Source organism: Ceratotherium simum, chromosome 35 (genome assembly GCF_057802395.1).
Source record: "Ceratotherium simum simum isolate JZ-2026a chromosome 35, ASM5780239v1, whole genome shotgun sequence".
In the NCBI taxonomy this organism is placed as follows: Eukaryota; Metazoa; Chordata; class Mammalia; order Perissodactyla; family Rhinocerotidae; genus Ceratotherium; species Ceratotherium simum.
The window spans coordinates 32,072,350-32,098,942 of record NC_141934.1 but is presented as its reverse complement, the minus strand read 5'-3'; the positions used below and the strand labels follow the sequence as shown (position 1 = coordinate 32,098,942).

Here is a 26,593-nt window from a genome sequence, read left to right as displayed (position 1 = left end):
AACCACTACACCCAATACCCTCTTTTGTCTTTAGCTGAAGATGGTATTGAAGGAGATGGCTTCGGCCATTTGGGGGATTTACTCAGTTTTCCAGAGTCTCTCCCGTGAATACACATTATTAAACTTTGTTTTACTCCTGTTATTTTGTGTCATGTCAATTGAATTCTTAGACCAGCCCGAAGGACCTAGAAGGGCAGAGGAATAGTTCTTCCTCCCCCACACAGGCAAAAGCAGCGTCTTCTGTTCAGTGTTTTTGCACTTGCCCTCATCTCCGCTTGCCTCCCACCAGGGTTCCTGCAGATGAAGGGTCAGCACACAGCACAGAGGTAAATGAGGGTGGGAAGGATTTCCTGTCCTGTTTCACTGGTTTCAAACATCCGGCCCAGCTCTGACTTTCTCGGGTTCTGCGTGTGCTCCTCACCTGCAGCACCTTGCTTGAAACTTGTGCTTACTTGCAGTCACCTGCCCATCGCCCCGCCCCAGAGGCCCCTGCTTTTGGGTTGGATGCTGTGGGGTAGAGGAGGCTCACTGTCTCACGAGCAAGGCTGCCAGTTTTGGGGAATATCCGTGATTTTCCAGGTTGAACCTTTCTGGGTGCATTTTCCTATAACATATAAGAGGTGTTTCCATATTGCAATTATATTCCATTATTGTGACAAGTTTTTCAGGTTGGCCTCAATATTGCTTATAGTATTTGAAGGGAGAAATATGTTCTAGGTGGCAAGAGAATTTACTTGACATGGTGTTTAAATATAGTCCTACCTGAACAATATTATGCTGTCATTAGGGGTGTCTTCCAGGGACGACTGGGGTTTTGGAGGACATCTCACCCTCTCCAGAAGATGTTAGCTGACACTTCTGCTGTTGCTGTGCATTTTATGTAGCAGACCCATAACCCTTAGTCTGGAAAGGGTCCACCCACTTTGGGTAGGTTTTGAGACCACTGTAATTTTTATTTTTGAACTCTGAATCCTTTTTTACACATTTGTATATATCAGTGAAGGAAATAAACTTGTTAAAAAAGGCAATAAGACTTTCTCTGATGAAGCAAGTAAATTTAAGACAAAACCTCCTTCATTCTCCTAGATTATACCCTCACAACAGAAGTAAAAGCACTGAGTAATCATTACTGACCTCAATATGCTTTGTGTAGAATAACATCAAAACACTCGAAACCATTAACCAAGTCCTGGTGACATAACTCAAAGTGTGTGTGGTCTCTTGGAACCAGAGGGATTAGAATGTCAAGAATAGGATTTGGTAAGAGTTTTGTTCCTGAACCAGGTTTGTTTTGCCTGCCACACGATTAAGACAATCACGGAGATGACGAGTTTGCAGAGAGGAAGGATTTAATCACAAGGCAGCCAAGTGAAGAGGTGTGAGAATCTATCTCAGATCTACCTCCTGGAAAATGGGGGCTCAGGGATATCTAGGGGGTAGGGGGCAAGGTGGTCTGAAGTGTGGGAATAGATGATTGGAGGTGAAGAGAAGTCAGGCAATTGATGATCTGAGCAAGGGTAGTCAAGCTTCATCCTCTTCATAAGAAGTATGTTCCCAAAATGGCGGCATCTGAGGCTGGAGTTTTTAGCCTCTTGATGTCAAGAAGGTCACTTGAGAATTTGTGCAGGCCCAGTTGATAGGTTGGTAGTCTCAGCTGGCCTGAAGTGGACAAGGGGTCCTAATTCCGGAAAAACAGCTCAAACATCAGTCATCATGGTGACCCAGGCTCCAGGGAGATGTCATCTATAGGAACCTAGTGGGAGTCAGATAGCATATTGCCTAAGCACAGTTAACAACCAGTGGGCTAACAACTAAAAGCTATAATTAGTAATTGCAAAAAACACTTTAGTTACTAACTACCTGATCATAAATGGCCGTTTACCAGTTTCGGTTTCACTGCTGGGTGTTAGCAGAATTTGCCTTTTGAGCTTTTTTTATACATTGGGTGAATTTAGTACATTGGGTGAGTTGAGCCCTACAATTTTTCGTGCTGTAAACAACAGTTAAGAGTGGGAGTCTAAGACTCTGTACTTTCTTCAGAAAAATTATCTGAAATTTCAAGTATTAATACCACAATGGATTATTATTTTTAAGGGCCTAGAGAGTATTTTTTTCCCACAACATGGGGTAATTTTCACATCACATGTCACTGTGCTTGGAGAAATGTGGAAGAGAGATGACCAGTGAGATTTCTAGCCAAGTTGAGCAGCCCAATCTTCTTAAGGCAGAAGAGAGAATTTTCCTTTCTTCATTTCTTTCTCTCTCTCTCTCTCTCTTTCTTTCTCTCTTTCCTTCTTTCTTTCTTTCTCTCTCTCTCTCTCTTTCTTTTTTCCTTTTTATCAGCTTCCTGGGGCACAGAGCTGGGCTGAGGCTGCATCTCATAGTCACTTTATGGTTATCATCAGTTTTACAGAGAAACAGAGTGGTTAAGCAACCGGCCTAGGGTTACCCATGTAGGAAGTGGCAGAACTGGGATTTGAGAAGAGAGAATTTTCAGAGTGAACTTTGGATTTTTTTCTCTGTCATTAAGAAAAACCATTGATTTGAGCTGTTTGACCCGAGAGGTTTCCCAGCACGTCTGCTTTCCCCTTGTCATCCAGCTATCTACCTCATTTTCTTGTAAGCAGGAAAGAGGTGGTTGTGATACCAGCTCAACATAAGGTTGACATGAGGGAAGCCATATTGTAGGAAAGAAACCCTGCTGTAACTTTGAATGACCTCTGACTAACTAACCCAGCTGGATATGCTCCCTCCAGGAGGTCTAACTGCCCTGTAGATTTTACAACCCCTGCTTGTGCACGTACCTCTCAGCTGCGAGAAGACGATAACTTTGTTCTTTTGAGTTCCTTAGGAATGTCATGGCCCCCTGACAGGGAGTCTATCTGGTGTGGCCACTCCCAGTCTGTAACACCAGAGGGTCAACATTCCCAACCACCTCTCCAACCCACTGGCCTATATAACTGCTTCAAGATTCTGTGCCCCCATAAGATGGTTCTTTCAGACACTAGTTGGACATCTTCCCTCTTGCTAGCAAGCTGTAATAAAATGCCCTTTATCTGCCACCATCTTGCCTCTTGACGATTGGCTTTTGTCTTGCAGTGAGCAGATCGTGTCCTTTCTGCGGTAACAGTTGCCACAAAATATTTATGCTTTCAAGGATTTTGTTCCATCCTCATTTCTTTATGTGCTTGAATTTTCTCCTAGGCCCACACTGGAGCAACTCTTTGTGTCTGGAATATGGTGGCTAGCTATAGGGTATATTTTGCCAATACTTTTTCTTCTTCTTAGCATATCGCACGGTGTTTCTATTGAAATCCTGAAACACATGTTGTTTCTATCCTACATGCAGATGTTGGAAGAAGAAAAACATACAGAGAACTTAAAATGTGTTACTTCAGGGGCTGGCCCAGTGGCATAGTGGTTAAGTTTGTGTGCTCCACTTTGGTGGCCTGGGGTTTTCAGGTTCACATCCCAGGCGCGGACTTACATACCACTTATCAAGCCATGCTGTGGCAGGGTCCCACATATAAAGTAGAGGAAGATGGGCACGGATGTCAGCCCAGGGCCAACCTTCCGCAGCAAAAAGAGGAGGATTGGCAACAGGTGTTAGCTCAGTGTTATTTCAATGAATGCCTCAAAAATTTCCTAAGTGAAGCTGCCTACATTTGTTGCAGGATTTTCATTATATACCTTAGCTTTGTTGAATAATGAATAAATATTTCATATCTCAGAAGCTTAAAATGATATGATGTATACTTACAATGATGTAACTTTTTTCCCTTTTTTTTGGAAATTAATTAATTAATGGGAATGTTTTGCTTTAGGTTCAAATTGCCCTTAATGAAGCTCAAGTTACTGAAGCAAAGATGAGGCCAGCAAATCCTTAGATGCAGAAAGAAGACGCTCAGCTAAAGATCAGGAAGGAGCAGGTGAGCAAGTTGTTATTGTCAGAGAGTTTGCAATTCTTTTAAGTCAATTACAAGGCTGCTCTTGCCACAGCAGGCAGCAGAGGGCACATATCCTGCCCTCGAGTAAATGCAAGCTGGGAGGTGGGCACTTTCCTTGGCGCAAAAGGCAAAGAGACTCCCCTTTTTTTCAGAGCATTTGCTTTAGAAAATTTGTAATTGTAAATTCTTTGTCTCTTTGAAATGTATGTAAATTTTTTAAAGGCTAAATAAGCCTCTTGCCAGCCTTATGACCCAAGAATGTCTTTCTCAGGGACCTGCGGACCATCTCTGAAATGTAATCATGGGGAAGATGCCCTGACAGTGCCCTTACCTCCGAGTCTCTGTGGTGGGGGGAGCCTGACACAGAGAGCTGCAAGTCTGGGGAATGTGGAAGAGAAATTAGGGGGCAGAGCAGAGGGAAGCCTCCACCCATATGTCCCACTCCAGGGCTGGATGCCACGTGCTCCTAATGGTTTTATCCCTAGCATCAAGAAAAGGACCCGGCTTATGGTCTTGCATCCTGTGTACAGGATACGAGTTGGGGTCTCTCTCCTCAGACTAGACAGGAACTGTTTACTTTGCTTCCCACTTGACCTTGGGTGTGATTTTTAAGAGCTTATTCAGTGACTGTGTCCTTCATTGTTTGTGCCTGTCACTTCCCCAAGCCAGTGTGGGGGGAGATGCAGGGCAATGTGTGATGAGGACCCCTGAGGGGGCCCACAGGCTGCTCCCATCTCGGCATGGGGTTGGGGTCGCTCCACTAAACCCCGACTCAGGGGTTATGCTTTCTCACCATCACCCACACAGGCTCCTCTGTCACCACGTTTGGTTGTTCCTGGCTTCTTGCCACAGGTTGGGAGATCTGGGATCTGGAGGAGCTGTTCCCAATGTCGACACAAAATAACCAATAACCATTCTATAGACAAGAGAAATAAGGGGAGTTTACTTGAGCCAGAGTGAGGATTATAACCCAGGAAGGCCTTAGAAAGCGTTCCGGAGAAGCATGGTTTTCAGTACAGTCTTATATCTTTTTAGAACAAAGAACATACATTAAACCCACCCAGGATACATTTTTATCAAAATTTCAAAGAGGTATTCAGTCGCAAATTAGCAGGTCACTGTGACCATGATGTCAGGAAAGGGACTAATCTGGCCGTTACCAATAGGGCGTTACTTGTAGGAGGGGAAGTATGTATGCATTCTTATCTTGAGAGAGTGCATTCTTTACTTTAATGGTTAAGCAGATGTACAATGTATGTTTGATAGGCCATAAGTCAGGCTTTTTAGTTCAAGCCAAATCAGTTTTGAACCCAAATAGTTACCCCACATACCTCAATATGTGAAAATCTCTTGTCACCGTTAATCGCTACCCTTAGAATGGACCGAATGCTGAGGGTCTCAGCGTTCACAAGGGACGTCCAACTTACTTCACTTGCTTTGTTTTTTCACCTGGACACAGGTGTCAGGTGGAAAGCCCAGGGCACGAAGGGCCCTTGAGTTTCCGAGGAGACTTTGGTTTATGGAAGGTGCTTGCGGGACATGTGGAAATTTACACTTGGGAAATCTGAACCATGATGGTCTTCCCGCCTCACGCGCCCCACATTTATTCCTTTTCCTTGTTAATTCCCTACTGGCTTATTCAATTCAAAGCTGTAAACTGCTCTTGTGCTTTATCCTCCATTCCTCTCCTCTAATCCTGGTCTCTATTTCCCTGGCTGTTACTTCCTGGAGGGCCTCGGGAGGTGGAACAGGGTCTTGATCAAGACCTACATCTCAAAGAATTGAGTGTCGCAAAAAGGGTGCCATTGTTTGGTTATCTCTGCCTTTGGTAATGGACAGCTCTTGTGGTGTCTTCTCTCAGTGTACGTCTGGTGAGCTGGCCTCTTTCCATGGTCATCCAGTGCAGCACTGACCTTGCTTTCAGTGACTTCCGTAGCGTGCTCTTTCAGGATTCCTAAATTAAAGATTTGGTTACATACACTGAGTTATTATTTGAATGACTTGTGAGTAGAGCTTTACGAGTACAATATATAAATGTGGTATATATACACAATGGAATATTATTCAGCCATAAAAAAAGAATGAAATCTTGCCATTTGCAAAAACATGGGTGGAACTTGAGGACATTATGCTAAGTGAAGTAAGTCAGACAGAGAAAGACAATACTGTATGATCTCACTTATATGTGGTTTCTAAAAAATTTGAACACATAGGACCAGAGAGCAGAGTGGTGGTTGCCAGGGGCTGGGAGATGGGAGAAGAGAGGAGATGTTGTTCAAAGAGTACAAACTTTCAATTATAAAATAAATAAGTTCTGGGGATCTAATGTACAGCATGGTGACTATAGTTAATAATACTGGATTGTGTACTTGAAATCTGCTAAGAGAATAGATCTTTTATTTTTTTCCCCCCAAAGCCCCAGTAGATAGTTGTATGTCATAGCTGCACATTCTTCTAGTTGCTGTATGTGGGATGTGGCCTCAGCATGGCCAGACAATTGGTGCATTGGTGTGCGCCCGGGATCCAAACCCAGGCTGCCAGCAGTGGAGCGCGCGCACTTAACCACTAAGCCACGGGGCCGGCCCTAAGAGAGTAGATCTTAAGTGTTCTCATCACACACAAAAGTGATAAAAACGTGAGATGATGGGTATGTTAATTAACTTGACTTTGGTAATCATTTCACGATGTACAGTCATGCATTACTTAACAACAGGGATGTGTTCTTAGAAATGTGTCCTTAGGTGATTTTTGTCCTTGTATGACCATCATAGAGTGCACTTACACAAATGTTGATGGCATAGCTTACCATACACCAAGGCTGTATGATACTAATCTTATGGGACCACTGTCGTATATGCGGTCTGTTGTTGACCAAACAGTTGTTATGCAGCGCATGACTGTATATGCATATTAAATCATCACGTTTTATATCTTAAAAGAAAAAAAAAAGAATATCTGCTAATAGTTTAAAATTCAAACAATACAGAAAAGTATTGGTCAGGCAGTAAAAAACTCCCCAACATCCTCCGCAAAGGGGATACCACAGATGATATTCTGTAGATACTCGTTTAATATGATTCTGCATTTCATATGATATATTACCTATGTTATATTTATCATAAACTATTTAATTTTTTTCTTAAAATTTTTGTATACATCTCTGTGCACCCTCTTTTCCCTTCTCATTCTTGGTAGTCACTTTTAGCAGCCTGATTTTAATCTGCCACATCAGTTTCTGGCCTCATATAATAAAATATAAATAAATATACACATATAGTTTTTTCATTTTTTATTCTAAAAAGATGCATAGATATTATATATACTTTTGTGCATGTTGATTCTCTAACATGAGAACTCATGAAATCTTGTTTAGCTCTCTCATCCTTTTTAACAGAACCATAGTATTTTGAGGACTGAATGAATCACATTCCCATATTGTTGGAAACTTGTAGATTTTCCAATTTTTGCTGCTACAAGCAGCTGCAATAAAAAGAAAGAATTTTCTTCGTATACCTGTACCTGATAGTGCTCTTATTTCTGTGGGATGCATTTCCAGTTGTGGAATATGTTTGTCAAAAGAAATTCAAATGGAAGTATTCAGATTATTTTTCACAGGTCTATGCAATTCACTTAAATGTGTGCAATGGCCTTTCCTCCAAATTCTTGTCATTATTAGATATTATCTCTCTTGTTGGTTTTTGTCATTCTATTAGACAGGAAATGATATTTAAATGCTATTTTAGGGCCGGCCCCGTGGCTTGGTGGTTAAGTGAGCGCGCTCCACTGCTGGCGACCCGGGTTCGGATCCCGGGCTCGCACCGACGCGCTGCTTCTCCGGCCATGCTGAGGCCGCGTCCCGCATACAGCAACTAGAAGGATGTGCAGCTGTGACACACAACTGTCTACTGGGGCTTTGGGGGGAAAAAATAAATAAATAAAATCTTTAAATGCTATTTTAATTATTTTACTGTACATTTACTAATGAAATTAGGGTCTTCCTCTCTTTCCAGGATTGTCTAACTTCCTTTACTTTTGCATCACAAAGAAAGAATTTTTAGGACCTCAAGGGCGAGAGACCATGATTTTTCCTGAACCTTGATTCCCTACACAATGCAGTGCGACATAGTGGCAGAGTACTTTAGCTAGAAGTCCAAATTCAAGGTGTCAGCAGGGCCACACTCCTTCCAAAACACTTCCACGTTCATTGTAGTATTATTCATGGTAGCCGAGATATGGAAGTGTCCATGGACAAATGAATGGATAAAGAAAATGTGGTATATACATACAATGAATGTTATTTAGCCTTTGAAAAGAAGAAAATCCTGCCATTGGTGACAACACACATTCAAAATTACACCAGTTTGGTTGCAAAAAAACCCCACGAAATACACTTTATATGCATTACATATACTATTGCATTAAGTTATATGATTGAGATAAAATGGACTCCTCTGTAGAAAGCGTACAGTATGGAGGTGTCACAAGCATAGGATGGCCAATTTCATTACTTGTGTAGTAAATACTCGAACTGAATCAAAACACCATTAAAAAGGTCCCAATTAATGAATACTATTATTGGTCATAACAATGGATTTATTGAGGTCATCTAGTAATTACTTTGGCCCACAGAGACCTGTCTCAGCACCTTCATATCCCACTGAATTCATGGGAAGAAGGATATTTGAAGGAGTGTTCCCTGCAGGTACTCACCTGTCTGATTGGAAATCTCCCCTGCAGGACAGAGGTCACGACCCAGCAGCAGACAGCCTTCCCCTCCTGAGAGTCTCTCCCGATTCCAAGGCTTCAATACACACAGGCCTGTTGGAGTCATCTATTTCTCCTTGTGCGAGTTTTGATGGGTTTTGTCTTTCAAGAATTGGTCTATTTCATCTGGGTCACCAAATTTGTAGGTAAAGAGTTGCTCATAATATTCCTTTATTATCCTTTTAATATCCATGGGATCAGTAGTGATGGCTCCTCTTTCTTTTCTATCTTCTCTTTTTTCTTCTTAGATAGCCTGTCTAGAGAGTTATCTGTGTGTTTTTTTGGTCTTTTCAAAGAACCAGTTGTTGGTTTTATTGATTTTCTCTACTGTTTTCCTGTTCTCAATTTCACTGATTTCTTCTCTAATTTTTATTATTTCTTTCCTTCTGCCTACTTCATGTTTAATTTGCTCGTCATTTACTAGTTACCTAAGGTGAGGTCTTAGATTAATGACTTTAGATCTTTCTTCTTTTCTAATGTATTCGTTCAATGCTATAAATTTCCCTCTAAGCACTGCTTTTACTACATTTCACAAATTTTGATAAGTTGTATTTTCATTTTTATTTAGTTTGAAATATTTTAAAATTTCTCTTGAGAGAGTTCTTTTTTGACCCACTTGTTATTTAGAAGTGTGTTGTTTAGTTTCCAAGTGTTTGGGGATTTTCTAGCTATCTGTTGATTTCTAGTTTAATTACATTGTGGTCTGAGAGCATACTTTGTATAATTTTTATTTTAAATGTATTCAAGTGTGTTTTATTGCCCAGAATGTGATCTTTCTTGGTGAATGTTCCACACAAGCTAGAGAAGAATATGCTTTCTGCTCTTGTTGGATGAAGTGGTCTATAAATGTCTATTATATCCAATTGATTAATGGTGCTATTCAGCTCAACTATGTCCTTACTGGATCTGTCAATTGTGATACAGAGTGTTGAAATCTCCAAATATCATAGTGGATTAGTCTATTTCTCCTCGTAGTTCTCTCCGTTTTTCCCTCACATATTTTGATGCTGTGTTATTAGTGCATATTCATTAAGGATTGTTATGTCTTCTTGGAGGATCAACCCCTTTATCATCATGTAATGCCTCTCATTTTCCCTGATAAATTTCATTGCTCTGAAGTCTGCTTTGTCTGAAATTAATATAGCTGCTCACAGTTCCTTTTGATTAGTGTTAGCATGGTATAGCTTTCTCCATCCACTTAGCTTTAGTGTATCTGTATCTTTATATTGAAAGAGGGTTTCTTGTAGACAACATATAGTTAGGTCTTGTTTTTTGTTTTTTGATCCACTTGGAGAGTCTCTGTCTTTTAATCGGTGTGTGTAGACCATTGTTGTTCAGAGCGAGTGTTCATAGAGTTAGGTTAATATCGACCTATTTATTCCTGTTTTCTATTCACTGCTCTTGTTTCCTTTTTTAAATCTTATTCTCTTTTTCTACCTTTTTTGGTTTTAGTAGAGTATTTTACATGATTCCATTTTCTCTCCTTTCTTAGCATGTCAATTATACTGTGTTTTTTTTTGTTTTGTTTTGTTTTAACTTTTCACAATGTTTGCCCTAGAGTTTGCAATAATCCAAGTTCATTCTCAAATAACACTATACTGCTTCATGGGTAACACAAGAATCTTATAACAGAATATTCCCAATTCCTTCTTCCTAGCCCTTGTAACAGCTGTAATTACTGATGACATTGTTCCTCTTATTTTGAGTAAACTGTTATCTCTTAGATCAATTAAGAATAAAAAAATAAAAGGTTTTGTTTTACCTTATTTATTCCTTCTCTGACAGTCTTCCTCTGTTTATGTAGATCTGAGATTGTGAACTTTATAATTTTCCTTCTCTCTGAAGAACTTCTTTCAACATTTCTGGCAACGCAGGATGACTGCCAACAAACACAATTTTTGTTTGTCTGAAAAAGTCTTTATTTCTCCTTCACTTTTGAAGGATAATCTTGCAGGATACAGAATTCTACTTCGTGGATTTTTTGTTTCAACACTTCAAATATTTCACTCTACTCTCTTCTTCCTTGTATGGTTTCAGAGGAGAAATCTGATGTAATTCTTATCCTTGATCCTCAATAGGTAAGGTGTCTTTTCCTCTGACTTCTTTCAGGATTTTCTCTTGTCTTTGAGTTTATGCATAGATGATATACCTAGGTGTATATTTTTTTGGTTCTCATCCTGCTTGGTGTTGAGATTCCTGGATCTGTGATTTGGTATCATTATTTTGGGAAATTCTCAGTCATTATTATTTCAAATATTTCTTCTGTTCCTTTCTCTCTTTCTCCTCCTATTGGTATTCCTTTTATATGTATGTTACATCTTTTGTAATTGTACCACAGTTCTTTGATATTCTTTTTTTTTATTTTGTTTATTTATTTTTTCCCCCAAAGCCCCAGTAGATAGTTGTATGTCATAGCTGCACATCCTTCTAGTTGCTGTATGTGGGACGCGGCCTCAGCATGGCTGGAGAAGCGGCACATCAGTGCACGCCCGGGATCCGAACCCCCGGCCGCCAGGAGCGGAGCGCACACACTTAACTGCTAAGCCACGGGGCCGGCCCTGATATTCTGTTTCATTAAAATTTTTTTTCTCTTTGCATTTCAGTTTGGAAGTTTCTTTTGGCATATCTTCAAGCTCTCTTATTCTCTCCTTGGCATGTCCAGTCTATTGATGAGTCCATCAAAGGCATTCTTAATTTCTGTTAATTTTTTTTATCTCTAGCATTTTGATTCTTTCTTAGAATATCCATTTCTCTGTTTATATTACCCATTTGTTATTACATGTTGTCCACTTTTTCCTTTAGAGCCCTTAACATATTAATCCTAGTTATTCTAAATTCTTGGTCTTATAATTCCAAAATCTCTGCCATATCTGAGTCTGATTCTGACGCTTGCTCCATCTCTTCAAACTGTGTTTTTGTCTTTTAGTATTTTTTGTCGTTTTTTGATTGAAAGTGCAACGTGATGTATTAGGTAAAAGGCATTGAGGTAAATAGGCCTTTAGTGTGAGATTTTGTGTATATAGGTAGGAGTTAGGCTGCCTATTGTTTGCTGTAGGTGTAGGTGATAGAGGCTAAGACTTCCTCTCTGGTGTCCTTGTTTTTGTCTCCCCTGTTATCTTTGGGTTTCCCTGGAGACTCCTTAAATAAGGTCTGAGCTGTGCAGTTCTTTCAGCAGTCACCTCCTCTTATTATACATGGTCCCTACTGATGTGTTGTTCATGTGTGGGGCTGGGGAAGCATTCTACAGATTTAGGATTAGGTCTCAGCATGTACTGAGCCTGTGTTCCTGGGCTGTGACCTTCACAAGTTCTTCTCAGGTTGTCTGGTTCCTTGCTGCCCCACCTTAGGTGAGATAGAAAGGCAGGAGGAGGCTGAGGTTGGAGGTTTCCCTTCCCCTATGTCAGGTAGGCTCCCATAAAAGCCCAGTAGGTTAGGTTCTGGTAGACAGTTTCCCTGAGGGCTGACCTTTGTTAAGGAGGACAGAATGCTCTGAGTGTATTCACAGTGGTTACTTTTCCCCTCCTCCTGCCAGAAGCACAACGTGGTTCTTCTTTGATCTACCCCCTAACAACCTAGTCTGATTGCTGGGGGTAAAACTCACAAAAGTGTGGGGACTGCTGTAGGACTGGGCACCCCTGGAGTTTTTAACTTTCAAGTTTGTCCACATGGGGCCTCCGGCAATTCTCCACTGCAGTTTAAGTTTTACTGTCCTGGTGCGGGCTCCAGCAGTGGCTTCTGCTCCAGTAGGTTCTGATTCCCTGTATTTGTTTCGACAATTTGGGGGGCTAGGCGTTTGCCCTGTGACCTCAGTTATCTGATGAATCTAAGAAGAGTTGTTGATTTCCAGTTGATTTTCTTCAGCTTTTTCCTGTTGTGAGGATGGGAGTGATACCTTCAAGCTACTTACATGTTGGACCGGAATCTGGAAGTCAATTTTCTGGTTTTTATAGGATGTGGGTGGGCATGACAAATCTGGCAGCAGGTCAGATTGCCAGCTGCAGCTGTTGAATGGGAGCAGTGCTGGCTGAGGGGGACAAAGCATGTATTAGCTGTCCCATTTACCTCCCTGTACCTTCCAGGGTCTAAGGCTCGCCCTGCTCCAAATTGCCACAATTGTTGCTTTCTCTTCACTGCTACAGAATCAGTGTGTCCTCTTTCAGGAGTTATAAGGTAATCTTTTCAACAACTAACTCAAATTCACACCCAGACTTTTCATCTGGAAGGTGTGGATTGTGACAAATGCATTTTTACAAAAATTCACTATGTCTCCCACTTTGGCCTATGTGGGCCACTGTAGGGGAAATCAGCAAGCAGTATACTTAACCAAGTGATTATTATTCTCATGCTTCGAGACCATGTCACTTCAACAAGAAAATTCAGGTGAATGAACTAGAGTTTACTTTATTTTCATCCTTTGGGATTCTTTTTGGACAGCCACCTGGAGGGGATTACAATCAGGCTGGTCTGATGTTGCTTGTAGGTGAAACATGGAAGCATCGTGCCCAGGAATGGTCAGAGTGGAAACCTAAATTGTTAAAATATGTCTATATAATCTCACATATCTCCCTACCACTCCTTCTTGAACATTATCCAGGAAGCATGCAAGAGGAGATGATCCCTTTTTGGGGAGAGCAGAGTTTAGTAACTATATGGTAGGCAGAATAGTGGCCTCCAGATATGTCCACTGCCTATTCTCTGGAACCTGTGAATATGTTGCCTTATACGGCAAAAGTGACTTTTCATATATTTATTTTATTTTATTTTCATTTATTTATTTATTTTTTTGTGAGGAAGATTAGCCCTGAGCTAACATCCAATGCCAATCCTCCTCTTTTGGCTGAGGAAGACTGGCCCTGGGCTAACATCCGTACCCATCTTCCTCTACTTTATATGAGACGCCACCACAGCATGGCTTGACAAGTGGTGCATTGGTGCGTGCCCGGGATCCTAACCTGCGAACCCCAGGCCGCCGCAGAGGAGCACGCACATTTAACCACTTGTGCCACTGGGCTGGCCCCTCATATGTTATTAAATTATGAATCTTTAGATAGAAAGATTACCCTGGATTTTCCAGGTGGGCACAATTTACTTACAAGCGTCCTTATAAGTGAAAGATATAGGCACAAGAGTCAGAAACAGAGATGTAGCATGGTGAGAAAGACTCAATTGGCCACTGCTGCCTTCGAAGATGGAGGAAGAAGCCATGAGCTAAAGAATGCTAGAAACTAGAAGGATGTGAACCTATGACATACAACTGTCTACTGGGGCTTTGGGGGGAAAAAATGAATAAATAAAATCTTAAAAAAAAAAAAAAAAAAAAAGAATGCTAGAAAAGACAAAGAGATTCTCCCTTAGATCCTTCAGAAGGAACGCATTCTGCCAACACCTTGATTTTAGCCCATTGAGAATCATTTTGGACTTCTAACCTCCAAATTATTAGATAACAAATTTGTGTTGTTTTAAGCCACTAAATTTCTGGTAATCAGTTACAGCAGTAATGGGAAATTAATATAGTAACCAAACAACCCAACACAGGTGAGTAGAATGGGAAATGCTGAGGGATCTTGGCAGATCCCTGGACTACCTTGACTATAAGTCATTGTTGTATAGCCTTTGTAACAAAAGATGCACCACTGTCAGATGGCAGATGGTCCAGACACACAAAAACATGACAGAGTTTAGTTTAGTTGCAACTACCAAATCAGTGTGTCCAGAGTTGGCTGATCAGATGAAATAACAACAGCCTATCCTGAAAAAGTGTCAACAGTGGTAAGACATTACTGGTAGCCCTGAGAAGGCGTCAAAGGAGCGATATAGTCCGTTTTCCAGGAGCAGGGAGGTCAATGTCCCAACAAATGTGTCCTCTGTTAACACAAAACCAATGAGCCAACTTTTGGCAGGAGTCACAAGTCTCCAATGGAACAAGGTATAAGGTTTGCCTCCTGGCAAGCTCCCTGCTAGCTTCTACGTCAGAAACATAGAATCCTTTCCTTCTCCCAGTCTATGATAGAGGAGACATTGGAATTTCCAGTGTGATGACTGTTGCAGGTGGCAATTGGTGATCTGGGAGGGGTAGGCTTGATAGCTTAATTCTGTTTGCTTTCATCAAAGAACCATGGGCATCTACATGACTGACCTAGACAGTCTGATAGGCAGCCACAATTGTTTTTATATTCTGTAGCCCCAAAGAGTAATGTCTTTAATCTGTCAGTCAGTATTCTTCAAAGTGACAGACGGGACAGCTACACTATTGGCAACAATTCAAGGGTTAAAAACATCAAGGTGTCAGCCAGAGCTATGAGAATGGCCTTCAGTTCTGTCCACTGAGTGAGTATGTGTGTTTTCATATCTGCACAGCTGGAGAGCTACTGCGGCCTTCTGGACACCAAGACCAAACCATGAGCCAATCAGGCCCAGACTTTAGGGGACTCTCTGTCAATCAAGGGCCCTACTGAGCCAGTGGATTTGCCTCAGGTGACAGGGAGGGACAGAGAGGATCAAGTTTCAACCAGGGAGTAGTTGCCAGTTCTTCACGTAAATCCGAGATGCTGCTGGGGCTAGACCAGCTGTGTTCTTTTTTAAAGATTTTATTTATTTATTTTCCCCCCAAAGCCCCAATAGATAGTTGTATGCCATAGCTGCACATCCTTTTAGTTGCTGTATGTGGGACGCGGCCTCAGCATGGCCGGAGAAGCGGTGCGTTGGTGCGCCCCCAGACCGGGGCCGCCAGCAGCGGAGCACGAGCACTTAACGGCTAAGCCACCAGGCCGGCCCAAGCTGTGTTCTTGAATATACTATTTCCATCTGAACAAAAACACCTGATTAGCCAGGCACATAGCGTCTCCAACACCCAGAATCCAATAAGGTGCTGTGATTTGCTTTTCTTCCATCTAAACCAAACTTCTTCAGAGGAATTTTAAATTCTGTCTTTCCTATGTCCTGAACCTGAGACTCACAGGAGAGATGCACTTTACTAAGGCTAAGTCCACAGGTGTCTTTCCCGGCGGTACAGAAGCCTGTCACCCAAGAAGCCTGGGGCTGTTCCTCTGGCTCAGCTTCATCCCAGTTCTCTGAAGGGTCTGCCTCCTATGGACTGATGCAGGCAAGCAAAGAGCAAGCCCAGAGACCTCAATTCGCCCCAAAATAATACTGAGTAACAGTCACGGAAAGAACATTTACATTTTTTATTTAAATAAAAAAAGGTAATAAATGAACAACGGTAAATAGTACAAATGATGTAAAATTTAAACTACATAAAGGAGTATATAGTGAAAGACGTCTCCCTCACTCCCTTGACTTCTAGTCCCTCTTCCCAAGACAGTCACTGATAGTTCCTGTTTTCAGACTTATTTTTATGAGGCTATGAATACACTAGTTCTTTTCACACAAACGGGTGCCCATTCCCATTTTTAGAACCCCCTCGCCGCCGGGTCGGCGCCGACCCCTGCCCGCCCCTCGGAGCGCAGGCCGCCTCACCGGCGCGCGTCCAGACACGTGCCCCGCCACGCCCAGCAGGGACCCCCCAGGGCGTCCCTCTTTGGCGCGCACACCGGGATGCCGCAGGATTCCCGCCGGGATTGCTGAGTCAAAGGAAACGTGCGTCTAGAACGGCGACGCGGCACACGCCCTCCGGAGGTGACGCGCCCCACACTCCGGCCACTGACAGCGGAGCGGCCCCACTCGCCGGAGCTCTCCAGGGCGTCATCACACGTTCCGATCTTCGCCCCCCGACATGTGGAATTACGAAAGTTTCGATGTGCATTTATCTCGTCTATGTAAGGCGGACAGCCGCCTCGCACACCGAAACGCCATCTGCACTTCCAACGCGGCTTTGAGAATTTGCTTCGGTGCCCAGCCCACAAATTACTCGGTCCCTTTTGCCCCGACTTAACATGGCGCCGACCACAGCTACTTCCGAGATCCGCGAAGACGAAGTCATCCCGACCAGCACCAAAGATGGCGTGTAGACCCGCATCCTCCCGTCTGCGCACGCTCCGCTGGCCCCCACGCTCCCACTCTCGATGGCCGCTCCTGGTTCCGCTCTAGCCGCCGCACTCGGTGGGCGCCACCGCCAGCCAATCGCAGGGCGCGGACGCCGCTGGCCCGCCCCACGCATCAGCTGAGGGATCCGCGATGTCTGTTGACAGCGGCGGCGGCGGCGCGGCCGGTTCCGGGTTTGGCGCGGGGTAGGGGGTAAGCGGGCGGCGGGAGGCCTGAGGCGTGCGGCCCGGCCCGCGGCGGCGTGGCGTGGGCGCCCAGGCCGGAGGGCTGCGGGGAGGGGCGGCCGGGCCGGCCTCTTTTTCTGCGGCCCGAGCCTCACCGACGTTTCCGGGTTTCGTCAGATGTGAATCCGATGGAGCGGCCGGGGGAAGGCGAGCAGCCGCCGCAGCAGCAGCCCTGGGGAAGGCTCCTCCGCCTGGGCGCCGAGGAGGGCGAGCCGCACGTCCTCCTGAGGAAACGCGAGTGGACCATCGGGCGGAGGAGAGGTGCGGGGCGGGGCCCGGGGCCCGGGGATGGGGACATGGGCCAGGGGGCGGGGACTGAGGCTGGGGACGTGGGCCGGGGTCTGGGGGGCGGGGACCGGGGATGGGGCTGGGGGCGGGGACTGAGGCTGGGGGACCTGGGCCGGGGGCTGGGGGGCGGGGACCGGGGACCCGGGGTGAGGGGCGTGGGGCGTGGACCAGGGATGGGGACCTGGGACTGGGGCTGGGGAGCCGAGATCGGGGACCCAGGAGGGGGGACGTGGGACGGGGGATGGGAGCTGGGCGAGACGGGGCCCGCCAGGCTGAGGGAGGCCCCTGGGCAGGGCGCGCTGTGCTATCCAGTTTTTCCAGTAGAGTGGGCTCTCATGTAAGAGTTGCCATTTATTCACTTATTGGTTTGTCGGGTCAGTTCTGAGTGCTTCATGGAAATTATTTAATCCTCATTACGATTTTATGCACTAGGTGTATTAATTTATTCCCTGGAATGCAGTCTTCTCAAGTTCATTACTACACAGAGCATCTTTTCTGACCTCAATGGAATGAAATTAGAAATCAATAACAAGGAACACCGGAAAATTCAAAGATATGTGGAGATTAAATAATACATTTAAACAACCAATGAGTCGAGGAAATCACAAGGGAAATTAAAAAATACCTTGAGGGCTGGCCCTGATGACCTAGTGGTTGAAGTTTGGGAAGTTCTGCTTCTGCAGCCCTGACGGTTCCCCAGGGGGAACCACACCATCCATTTTTCAGTTGCCATGGTGTGGTGGCAGCTCACATAGAACTAGAAGGACCTACAACTAGAATATGCAACCATGTACTGGGACCTTGGGGAGGAAAAAAAAATTAAAAGAAAATGCTTTGAGATAAATGAAAATGTAGTATACCAGAGCTTATGGGATGCAGTTAAAGCAGTGCTCAAAAGAAAATTTATAGCTGTAGACAGCTACATTAAAAAGATCTCAAGTCTCAGCTCTTAGAATAGAGCCACTCAAATATTTGTTGATTTAGTGAACCTGGGATGCTAAAGACTCAACAAAGTCACACTGCTAGTGAGACAAAGTACTCTCACCCTCCACGCTTACTGCCTCTGAACTCCTAAGTGACCATTTGGTACTTTGACCTCATAGCTTTCCTGCAGGGAGAGAAATGCACTGGTCAGACCAACAAAAATATTTACTTTATCTGGAAATTAATAAATAATCTCTATGACTTTATACTTAAAAAAAGAGAGAATGAGAAAGATTACCATTCTAAGGCAAGTGTTTTTTGGTTTCATTTTACCCTTTAGGATGTGCCTGCAGCTGTTTTTGTTTTGGGAGGGTTTTTTTGGCAGTCTTAAATCCCAAAATCAAGTTAAATTTATTTACTTATTTATTTTGGTGAGGAACATTGGCCCTGAGCTAACATCTGTGCCCCTCTTTCTCTATTGTGTGTGTGGGACGCCGCCACAGCATAGTTTGATGAGCAGTGCGTAGGTCTGCGCCTGGGATCTGAACCTGCGCACCCTGGGCCACCAAAGCGGAGCACACAAACTTAACAACTATGCCACTGGGCTGGTCCCAATTTTTTTTTTTTTTTACAACTGTGAAATTATTTGCATAGCATTAGAAACTTTTGAAAAATGCAGTAATTGTCTTTAATTGATGTAATAGGAAGTTTGGTGAAGGGGAGAATCCCTGGAGACAGACTGCCTGTGTTTCCAACCCGCCACCACCACATAACTTGCCTTGGGCTAATAACTTTTCTTTTTGTGCCTTTGTATCTACTTTATAGAGTCACTGTGAAGATTAAATGAGATCCTACGTGTGAAGTGCTTAGAAGGAGCCTGGCTTAGAGTTAGCACTTAATGTTAGCCATTGTTATTATAACACAATATTGTAACATTGTTTGACATTAATACAAGGAGCAAAAAACATGTTGTTGAGTTAATCTACTTAATAGTTGTTGTTTCGGTGAATGTATTAACTTTTCCAGTAAAACATAAAGGTTGCTATATTAGTCTGCTCAGGCTGCCATAACAAAATACCACAGACCAGGAAGCTTAAACAACAGAAATTTATTTCTCACAGTTGTGGAGTCTGGGAAGTCCAAGATCAAGGTGCCAGTTGATTTGTTTCCTGGTGAGAGCCCTCTTCCTAGATTGCAGACAGCTGCCTTCTTGCTGTGTCCTCACATGCTGGGCAGAGAGAGCTTTGGTGTCTCTTCCTCTTGTAAGGGCACCAGCCGTATCAGAATAAGGCCCCATCTTAATGATCTCATTTAACCTTTGTCACCTCCTCACAGGCCCTATGTCCATATACAGTCACATTAGGGGTTAGGGCTTTAACGTATAAATTTTGGTGGGACATAAACATTCCAGAAGAGTTGTATAACTTGATTATATTTATTTTAAAATGATTACACGCCTACTACATACAAAGCATTGTTTTGAGGAAAAGGATCACCAAGCTGACATGTGGGAAGGGAGATAAGGGCCTCACTTTCCCAAAGAGGTCCCCAGTCTAGGGGAGTGGCAGAAATGTGTACCAACCATGTGGGAGATGCAACCAACTGAATGACAAGCAGGGCAAATGCCAAGAATAGAACTTTAGAGCCAGCCCTGACGGCCTCATGGTTAAAGTTCAGCACCCTCCGCTTTGGAGGCCCAGGTTTGGTTCCTGGGCGCGGAACCATACCACTCGTCTGTCAGTAGCCATGCTGTGGCAGCAGCTCACATAGAAGAACTGGAAGAACTTAGAACTATACACAACTGTGTACTGGGGCTTTGCGGGGGAGAAAAGGAAGGAAAAAAAAGGAAGATTGGCAACAGATGTTAGCTTAGGGTGAATCTTCCCCTGCAAAGAAAAAAAAGAATAGAACTTCAGCACAAAGTATTAAGTTCCAAATTGGAATGCTGATGTTCTGGTGTGAAGAAGCCTGTTAAAAACCCACGACAGTGACATGATGACTAGCGCTGGGTTTAGGGCTGCGAGGAGACTGTCCTGGTGTTTATGCTGTGTACTGGGACGATGTCGAGCGCAGATGAAATTCGACTTGGATAAACGTAACAAAGCACTTCTCAGAATGTAGAGTGTTTGTGCCAATAAGACTTCTAATACTTGAGGTTCATGGAGGTGTAGTTCACGTGTGGTAAAGTTCACCCCTTCCAGGTGTTCAGTGAGTTTTGAGAAATGGGACCACCGCTCCAGTTAAGATGTAGAACATTCCCATCATCCCAGAAAGTTCCCTGCTGGCCCTTTGGAGCCAGTCCTCTCCCCTCAGCCCTGGCTCCTGGCAACCACTGATCTGATTTCCATCCCTATAGTTCTGCCTTTTCCAGAATGTCATCTACGTGGGCTCACAGTATTCCACCAGGCTTTTGTGTCTGGCTTCTTTCCTTTGGCATAATGCTTTTTTTTTTTGGTGAGAAAGATTGGCCCTGAGCTAACATCCATTGCCAATCTTCCTCTTTTTGCTTGAGGAAGATTGTCCCTGAGCTAATATCTGTGCCAGTCTTACTCTATTTTGTATGTGGGACACCACCACAGCATGGCTTGATGAGCGGTGTGTAGGTCTGCACTTGGGATCCAAACCATCGAACCCCGGGCTGCTGAAGCAGAGCGAAAACCTAACCACTATGCCACTGGGCTGGCCCCTCCCTTGGCGTAATGCTTTTGAAATTCATCCTTGCTGTTGTGTGTATCAGTAGTGGTCCATTGTTTGGATGTACGACAGTTTGTTAATTCACCACCAGTTGATGGACACTTGTATTGCTTCCCACTTTTGGTTATTAAGAAAAAGCTGCTATAAACCTTAGTAGCTATAGTATAAACCTATTGTAAAAGATTAGTGATGAGATATTAAAAAGCTCCTGAAAGCTTTTATTCTTTTGATTTAAGGAGAGAAAAAAGTTTTTAGAATTTGTCTCTTTGTATTTAATGTGGAGAGAATGGTTGTATTCAGCTATAGGTGCATCCCCCTTCTGTTTTAAATTTTCTTAAACGTGCATATGCCTATGATAATTTGCTCAGTTGTATTTTCTGTGACTCTCTGTCATGGCTTCAATTTTGTGATGACTTATGAAACCTTAGAGAAGAAATTAAGGACTGAGTTAAGATACTGAAGGATTACTTAACAAAGCCCCTTAGTTTTTTTAAAGTTCTATAATTATCAGGCTAGCTGCATATGTGTGCATATTGTAAAACTGACACCAAGAAGCTGTTGATGTGTAGCTGGAGGTGTTGATGGGGTATCCTCTAGGTCATGGGGAGACAGAAAGTTTCAAGACACAGTCTCTGTCCCTTTGCTTTGGATTAAAACTTAAATGCTTTTTAAAAAATGTCTTTGTACTTTGTTTGATTAAATGTTGTCTCCTTATGTTTGTGCAACGTGGGTCCCGATTTCCAGTCACATGCTTTGGTTAAGCAGAGGGTGGTACTGTGCGTGATACCCACAGTTGTATCCAGCATGTCCCCCTTTCTGTTTTAGGTTGTGACCTTTCTTTCCCCGGCAATAAACTGGTCTCTGGAGATCACTGTAAGATTATAGTGGATGAGAAATCTGGGCAGGTGTCGCTGGAAGATACCAGGTAAGCTCTTTCTGAACTTCTTTTCTGTCCTCTTGTAGCGTCAGGAACCTAACTTGAAGCCAGTTACTGTGGAGGAGAAGCAAGGGCTCATTTTCTATACCACAGTGGTTTGCTAGGTTCTCAAGGTATTAGGAAATGTATTTTCTGGTTTCAGGATGGGATACTCAGTGACCTTTTGGTGTCTATGACCCTTCCTGAATGTATTCAAATTAAAGCAAAATATCTCAGAAATAAGACTTAAAAGGCAGTAATAAATTTTTGTTTCTTACAAATCTATTCATGTTAGACTTCTTTCCCCCAAATCAAAAAATCTTTTTTTTTTCTTAATTCTTACACAACATAAGTAACACATAAAAGTGAAAAGGTTTCCAAAATCCCACTCACCCATTAAAAATACATACATGTTTATTTTGCATTAATGAGGTTATACGATGTATACTGTTGTTGTATCTGCCATTCTCACTCATGTTTATGGAGTGCTTGACCTGTCAGTACGTCTAGATCTGTCATGTCTTTTTCATTATTATTATATAATAACTTATTTGTCAGCTCCTTTACTGATGGAAATTTATTATTTTGGCTTTTTCTTATTATAAATGACACTGCAGTGACTCTCCTCCAATACTCTTTGCGTTCATGTCTGATCATTTTCTTGGAATAAATTTGTAGGAAGGAACGCTGGGTCCGAATGTGTCTATGTTAAACCTGGTACAGGTGGCAGGTGGCCTTCCAGCAGTATGTTGAGAGCGTGCCTTTCCCACCAAGCGATTTTTTTTATTTTTGTAAAGGTCAGGCGCTATGAGATTCTTAGGTAACTAGCATTTTTAAGGACAGAAGACTAGGAATTAGGTTTTATTAGGAGGAACAGATACTCCTTTCTCTCTTCTAATAGGTAGCAGACCGAGTTCTTTATTTCTCAGCATGGTGGACACTAACAGTGCTGGTTCTAGAGCCATCCTCCTGCATCAGGTCCCGGCTTTCCCACACTGGCTTGATGGTGGTATTAGCTTCCTGTGGCTGTTGTAACAAATTACCACAAATTTAGTGGCTTAAAACAACACAAATCTATGATCTTATGGTTCTGGAGGTCCAAAGTCCAACTCAGGTCTCACTGGACTAAAATCAAGGCGTCTGCAGGGCTGGCTCCTTCTGGCGGCTCTAAGAAAGAATCCCTTCCCTGCCTTTTCCAGCTTCTAGAAGCTGCTGCATTCCTTGGCTGCGGTGGCTGGAGGGAAGGGGGTGTTCCAGGCAGAAGGAACCGCAGGTGCAGAGGCCCAGAGGCGTGAGCAGGCCCTACGTGGTCAGAGTGAGTGGTGATTGCAAAGCTGGGCAGGAGACTGGAGCAGGAAGGCCCCAATGTCCAATCTGGGGAGTTTGGACTTGAGCCTGAGAGCAGTGAGAAGTCATCAAAGGGGTGTAAGCAGAAGAGTGAAGTCAGACTTTCAGTTTGGAAGAGCATGAGGATGGGCTGGGAGGAGAAGCCTGGCAGCAGAGGCCTGGCAGTATCGTGGCAGTGCTGCAGCTCTTGTGAGTGAAGTTTTATTGGGACGCGGCCACGGCCCTGCAGTTCCGCAGTCTGTGGCTGCCTTCACGCAACAGTGGCAGAGCTGAGTAATTGGGACGGAGCCTGCATGACTGCCCAGCGTGAACTGGGCCCTTTGTAGAAAACTAAAGCAGTGAAGTGTGCTCAGAGGTAAAAGTAAAGCCCCTTCACCACGGCTGTAAAGGCTGACCTCAGGAGTAAAGCTGTCAGGGTCAGGCACGTGGTTTATGTGCCTGATGCCCCGTTGGTTTGCCGAGTTGCTGAGTTGTGTTTTTGTCCTACACACAGTTCCCTTGTCCGAGCTGTGCTCCTCGTCCACCCCTGCGGTTCTATCATGTCTCCACCCAGGAGGCACTCTTCAGGGAAGCGCTTCCCGTCCCCCCTGACTCAGGCTCCTGTCTGTCCCCGCTGCACTCTGCATCTCTCCCACCGCAACGTGGTCCCTGTCCTACGGCAGTGACCTCCCAACTGCGGGGACCACGCCATCTTCCAGTCAGTACCCCAGCATTTATTTGCTTCTGCCCAGAAGTGTCTCATAGGAGGGATCAGTGCTCATTTGAGGAATAAACTGACCTGGGTCGTGACTGCTGGAGGGAGGGCTAGATTTGTGGACAGAGAAGCACAGAAGTAGGAGAGAAGCTGGAAACCAAAGCACGGTGTTGCTGGTGGAAGTGCGAGGGTCCCCCAGGAGTCAGATGGAGGAAAATGTGGCATTGGAACACAGAGATGTTAAAACACTTGGCGAGACTACTGAGCTGTCAGTAAGGGGTAGTCGGCGAGCTTTTCTCATGAGAGTTGTAAGGTAGCATTTGCATGTGTGTCTCATTAGATATTGACATCATGCCTGTAAGTATTTTATCATTTTCAAAGTGTAATATTGAATTGCTTTCCTAGTGGTGGTAGAAAAAGACATTTTTAACTCCAAGTTATTTTGAGTAGGATAAATTTCATTTTTCTTCTCTTTACAGCACCAATGGAACAGTAATTAACAAGCTGAAGGTTGTTAAGAAGCAGATGTGCCCTTTACAGACCGGGGATGTCATCTACTTGGTGTACAGGAAGAATGAGCCAGAACACAGTGAGAAAGAGGGACGCTTGCTGGGGTGGACACACAGGTGGTGTTGGGTGGGGAGTCCTGCCACAGCTGGGTAGCATCGTGGAAAGAGTGCCTGTAGGAAAGTCACTGTCAGCTACATTCCTTTGTTGTTTATAAAGCTTCTGGGTGTGAGTGGTGTCTGTTGAGGAATGGCAGTGTTCTCTTTGCAGTCTGAGCCCCAGCCAGGCTTCAGAAATACCATGTGGTCATGAGCCATGAATCTCAGAATGGCAGCCAAGGAGACATGAGTGGGGATGGGTTAGGTCACATAGCTGGAGTCTGAGTTGTGGGGGTTGAGACCTATTCTAGGGCACTGGAGGCCACTGATGGTTCTGTTTTTGGAGACGTTAAGGAGACAGCAAAGGTTAGACTGGATACCGTTAGGGCTTTTCCAGATGCACGTATCTGTGTTTGTGGAAGAAGGAGAGTCTTTCAAAGGCCACCCCCGCAATAGGAAGAAGGGGCAAATATTCCCAAGGTTGTCTTAGGCATAGTCAAAGCCAGCCCCTGGCCACACAGAGCCATCTTCCGTTTGCTCCTTCTGGTAGTCCAAAACGATAAGCAAGGCGGAGATCCGTCACTCAGTCATCGCTTTGCTTGCCCTCCGTCTGCCTCCTGGCTCCAGACGTTTTCTCCTGAAGCTTATTTATTTTAAAGTTGGTTACGATGTTTGGATCACTGGTTTTAAAATCCGTTAAACTGGTGAATGTTGTTACTAGCTGATAAATCAAAAGAGTCAACAGGGACAAAGTGACTGTGGAGTGACTGGAGGGAAGAGAGGAGAAAAATGAGTTCTTGCTGGTACGTGGGCCGACACTGCACTGAGATGGTTAATTTCCTTTTAGATGTGGCGTACCTCTACGAATCCTTAAATGAGAAGCAAAGCATAACACAGGACTCCCTTGGTAAGTGAGATTGTAGCAAAGGAGTGGGTGCGTATGAAGGGCTGTCGATTCTTATGAGGAGAGCTTCTAGATCTGCTGCAGCATCTTGCCTGAAGCAGCGGTGCTCCTCCTGAGCCCTGAGTGTGCGCTCCTTCTGCTCCTTTTGTGCTCACAGAAGCTAATAAAGAAAATGTGTTCCACATGACCAAAGATACCTCAGGGGCAGGGCAAGGCGACGATCCCCAGGTCCTGCCGTCGCCCACCACTCAGGCGTGCTTTGAGGAACCACAGCCATCGACGTCCATGTCAGCCCTCTTCCCCATGGCCTCTACCTCTTCCACAGAGCCCACCTCCGCAGGGCGAGCGCCTCCCTCCGTCTCCGGTGAGATGGGGATCTCGGGTGGGAGCTGCTTTTACTCAGCCTGACCTGTATTGTCACAAACAAATAAGCCACTAAGGAATTCAGAGGTGGCATCGGCTCTCAACAGTAGTAAATATTGTCTTCGTGTTCCATCCCCAAGAGAAATGCTGAAGGTGGGAGACCATAGTTCTGTGGTATTTTTTATAGTTTTATTGGGATGTAATTCACATACCATAGAAATCACCCAGTTAAAGTGTACACTGCAGTGGTTTTTACTATCTTCACAGTGTTATGCAGCCGTCACCACTATCTAATTCCAGGACGTTTTCATCATCCCAAAGGAGACCCCATACCCACTAGCAGTTGCTCCCCATCCGCTTCCCCTGGCAACCTCTAATCTGCTTTCTGTGTCTATGGATGTGTCTGTTCTGGACATTTCATATAAATGGAATCATACACTATGTGGCTTTTTGTGTCTGGCTTCTTTTACAGCACCATGTTTTCAAGACTCATCCAGAGTAGCATATTATTTAAAGCCAGTTTTACGTATACTGGTCCTTACAGTGTGAATTCTTTACCTTCCTCCCTGGTCACCAGAAGAAATTCAGACCATCTCAGTGCAGTGTGATGTGAAGGTTTCCCTGTAGGTGTTGTTACAACGTAGAATATATGTGTACCTATGTTTCCTAAATTGGATCACGCTATACATGTTAATTTTTTTAGTTTACTTTCTTAGCTAATCTCCTGATTTTTCTTCCAGATTATCTTTAGAATTACCTTTGCAAGTTTAAAAGAAAGTGTTTTTGAGATTTTGATTTGGGGAGAATTGACATTTTTATAATACCCAAGAAAATGGTATTTTCCCTGTTTATTGAGCTCTTTGATGTTCCTCAGTGAAGTTTTATAGCCTTCTTCATCTAGTTTTGGGATGATTCTTATTTA

At 43.9% G+C, this 26,593-nt stretch overlaps 1 protein-coding gene across 3 annotated transcripts in view; it reads left to right on the top strand.

Moving 5' to 3' along the window:
• The first annotated feature begins 16,807 nt into the window (after positions 1-16,807).
• CHFR (checkpoint with forkhead and ring finger domains) overlaps positions 16,808-26,593 on the top strand; it is a 28,160-nt gene continuing 18,374 nt past the window's right edge. Inside the window, exons 1-6 of one of the 3 annotated variants that reach the window (XM_004430088.3) lie at positions 16,808-16,904; positions 17,054-17,197; positions 21,668-21,767; positions 24,279-24,388; positions 25,252-25,311; positions 25,466-25,672. In XM_004430088.3, coding sequence (XP_004430145.1) covers positions 17,065-17,197; positions 21,668-21,767; positions 24,279-24,388; positions 25,252-25,311; positions 25,466-25,672 — 610 coding nt within the window. In that variant the 5' untranslated portion in view covers positions 16,808-16,904; positions 17,054-17,064. Of the gene's footprint in view, positions 16,905-17,053; positions 17,198-21,667; positions 21,768-24,278; positions 24,389-25,251; positions 25,312-25,465; positions 25,673-26,593 lie in introns of those variants that run through there. The other 2 variants (XM_087423534.1, XM_087423535.1) reach the window with 2 other exon arrangements.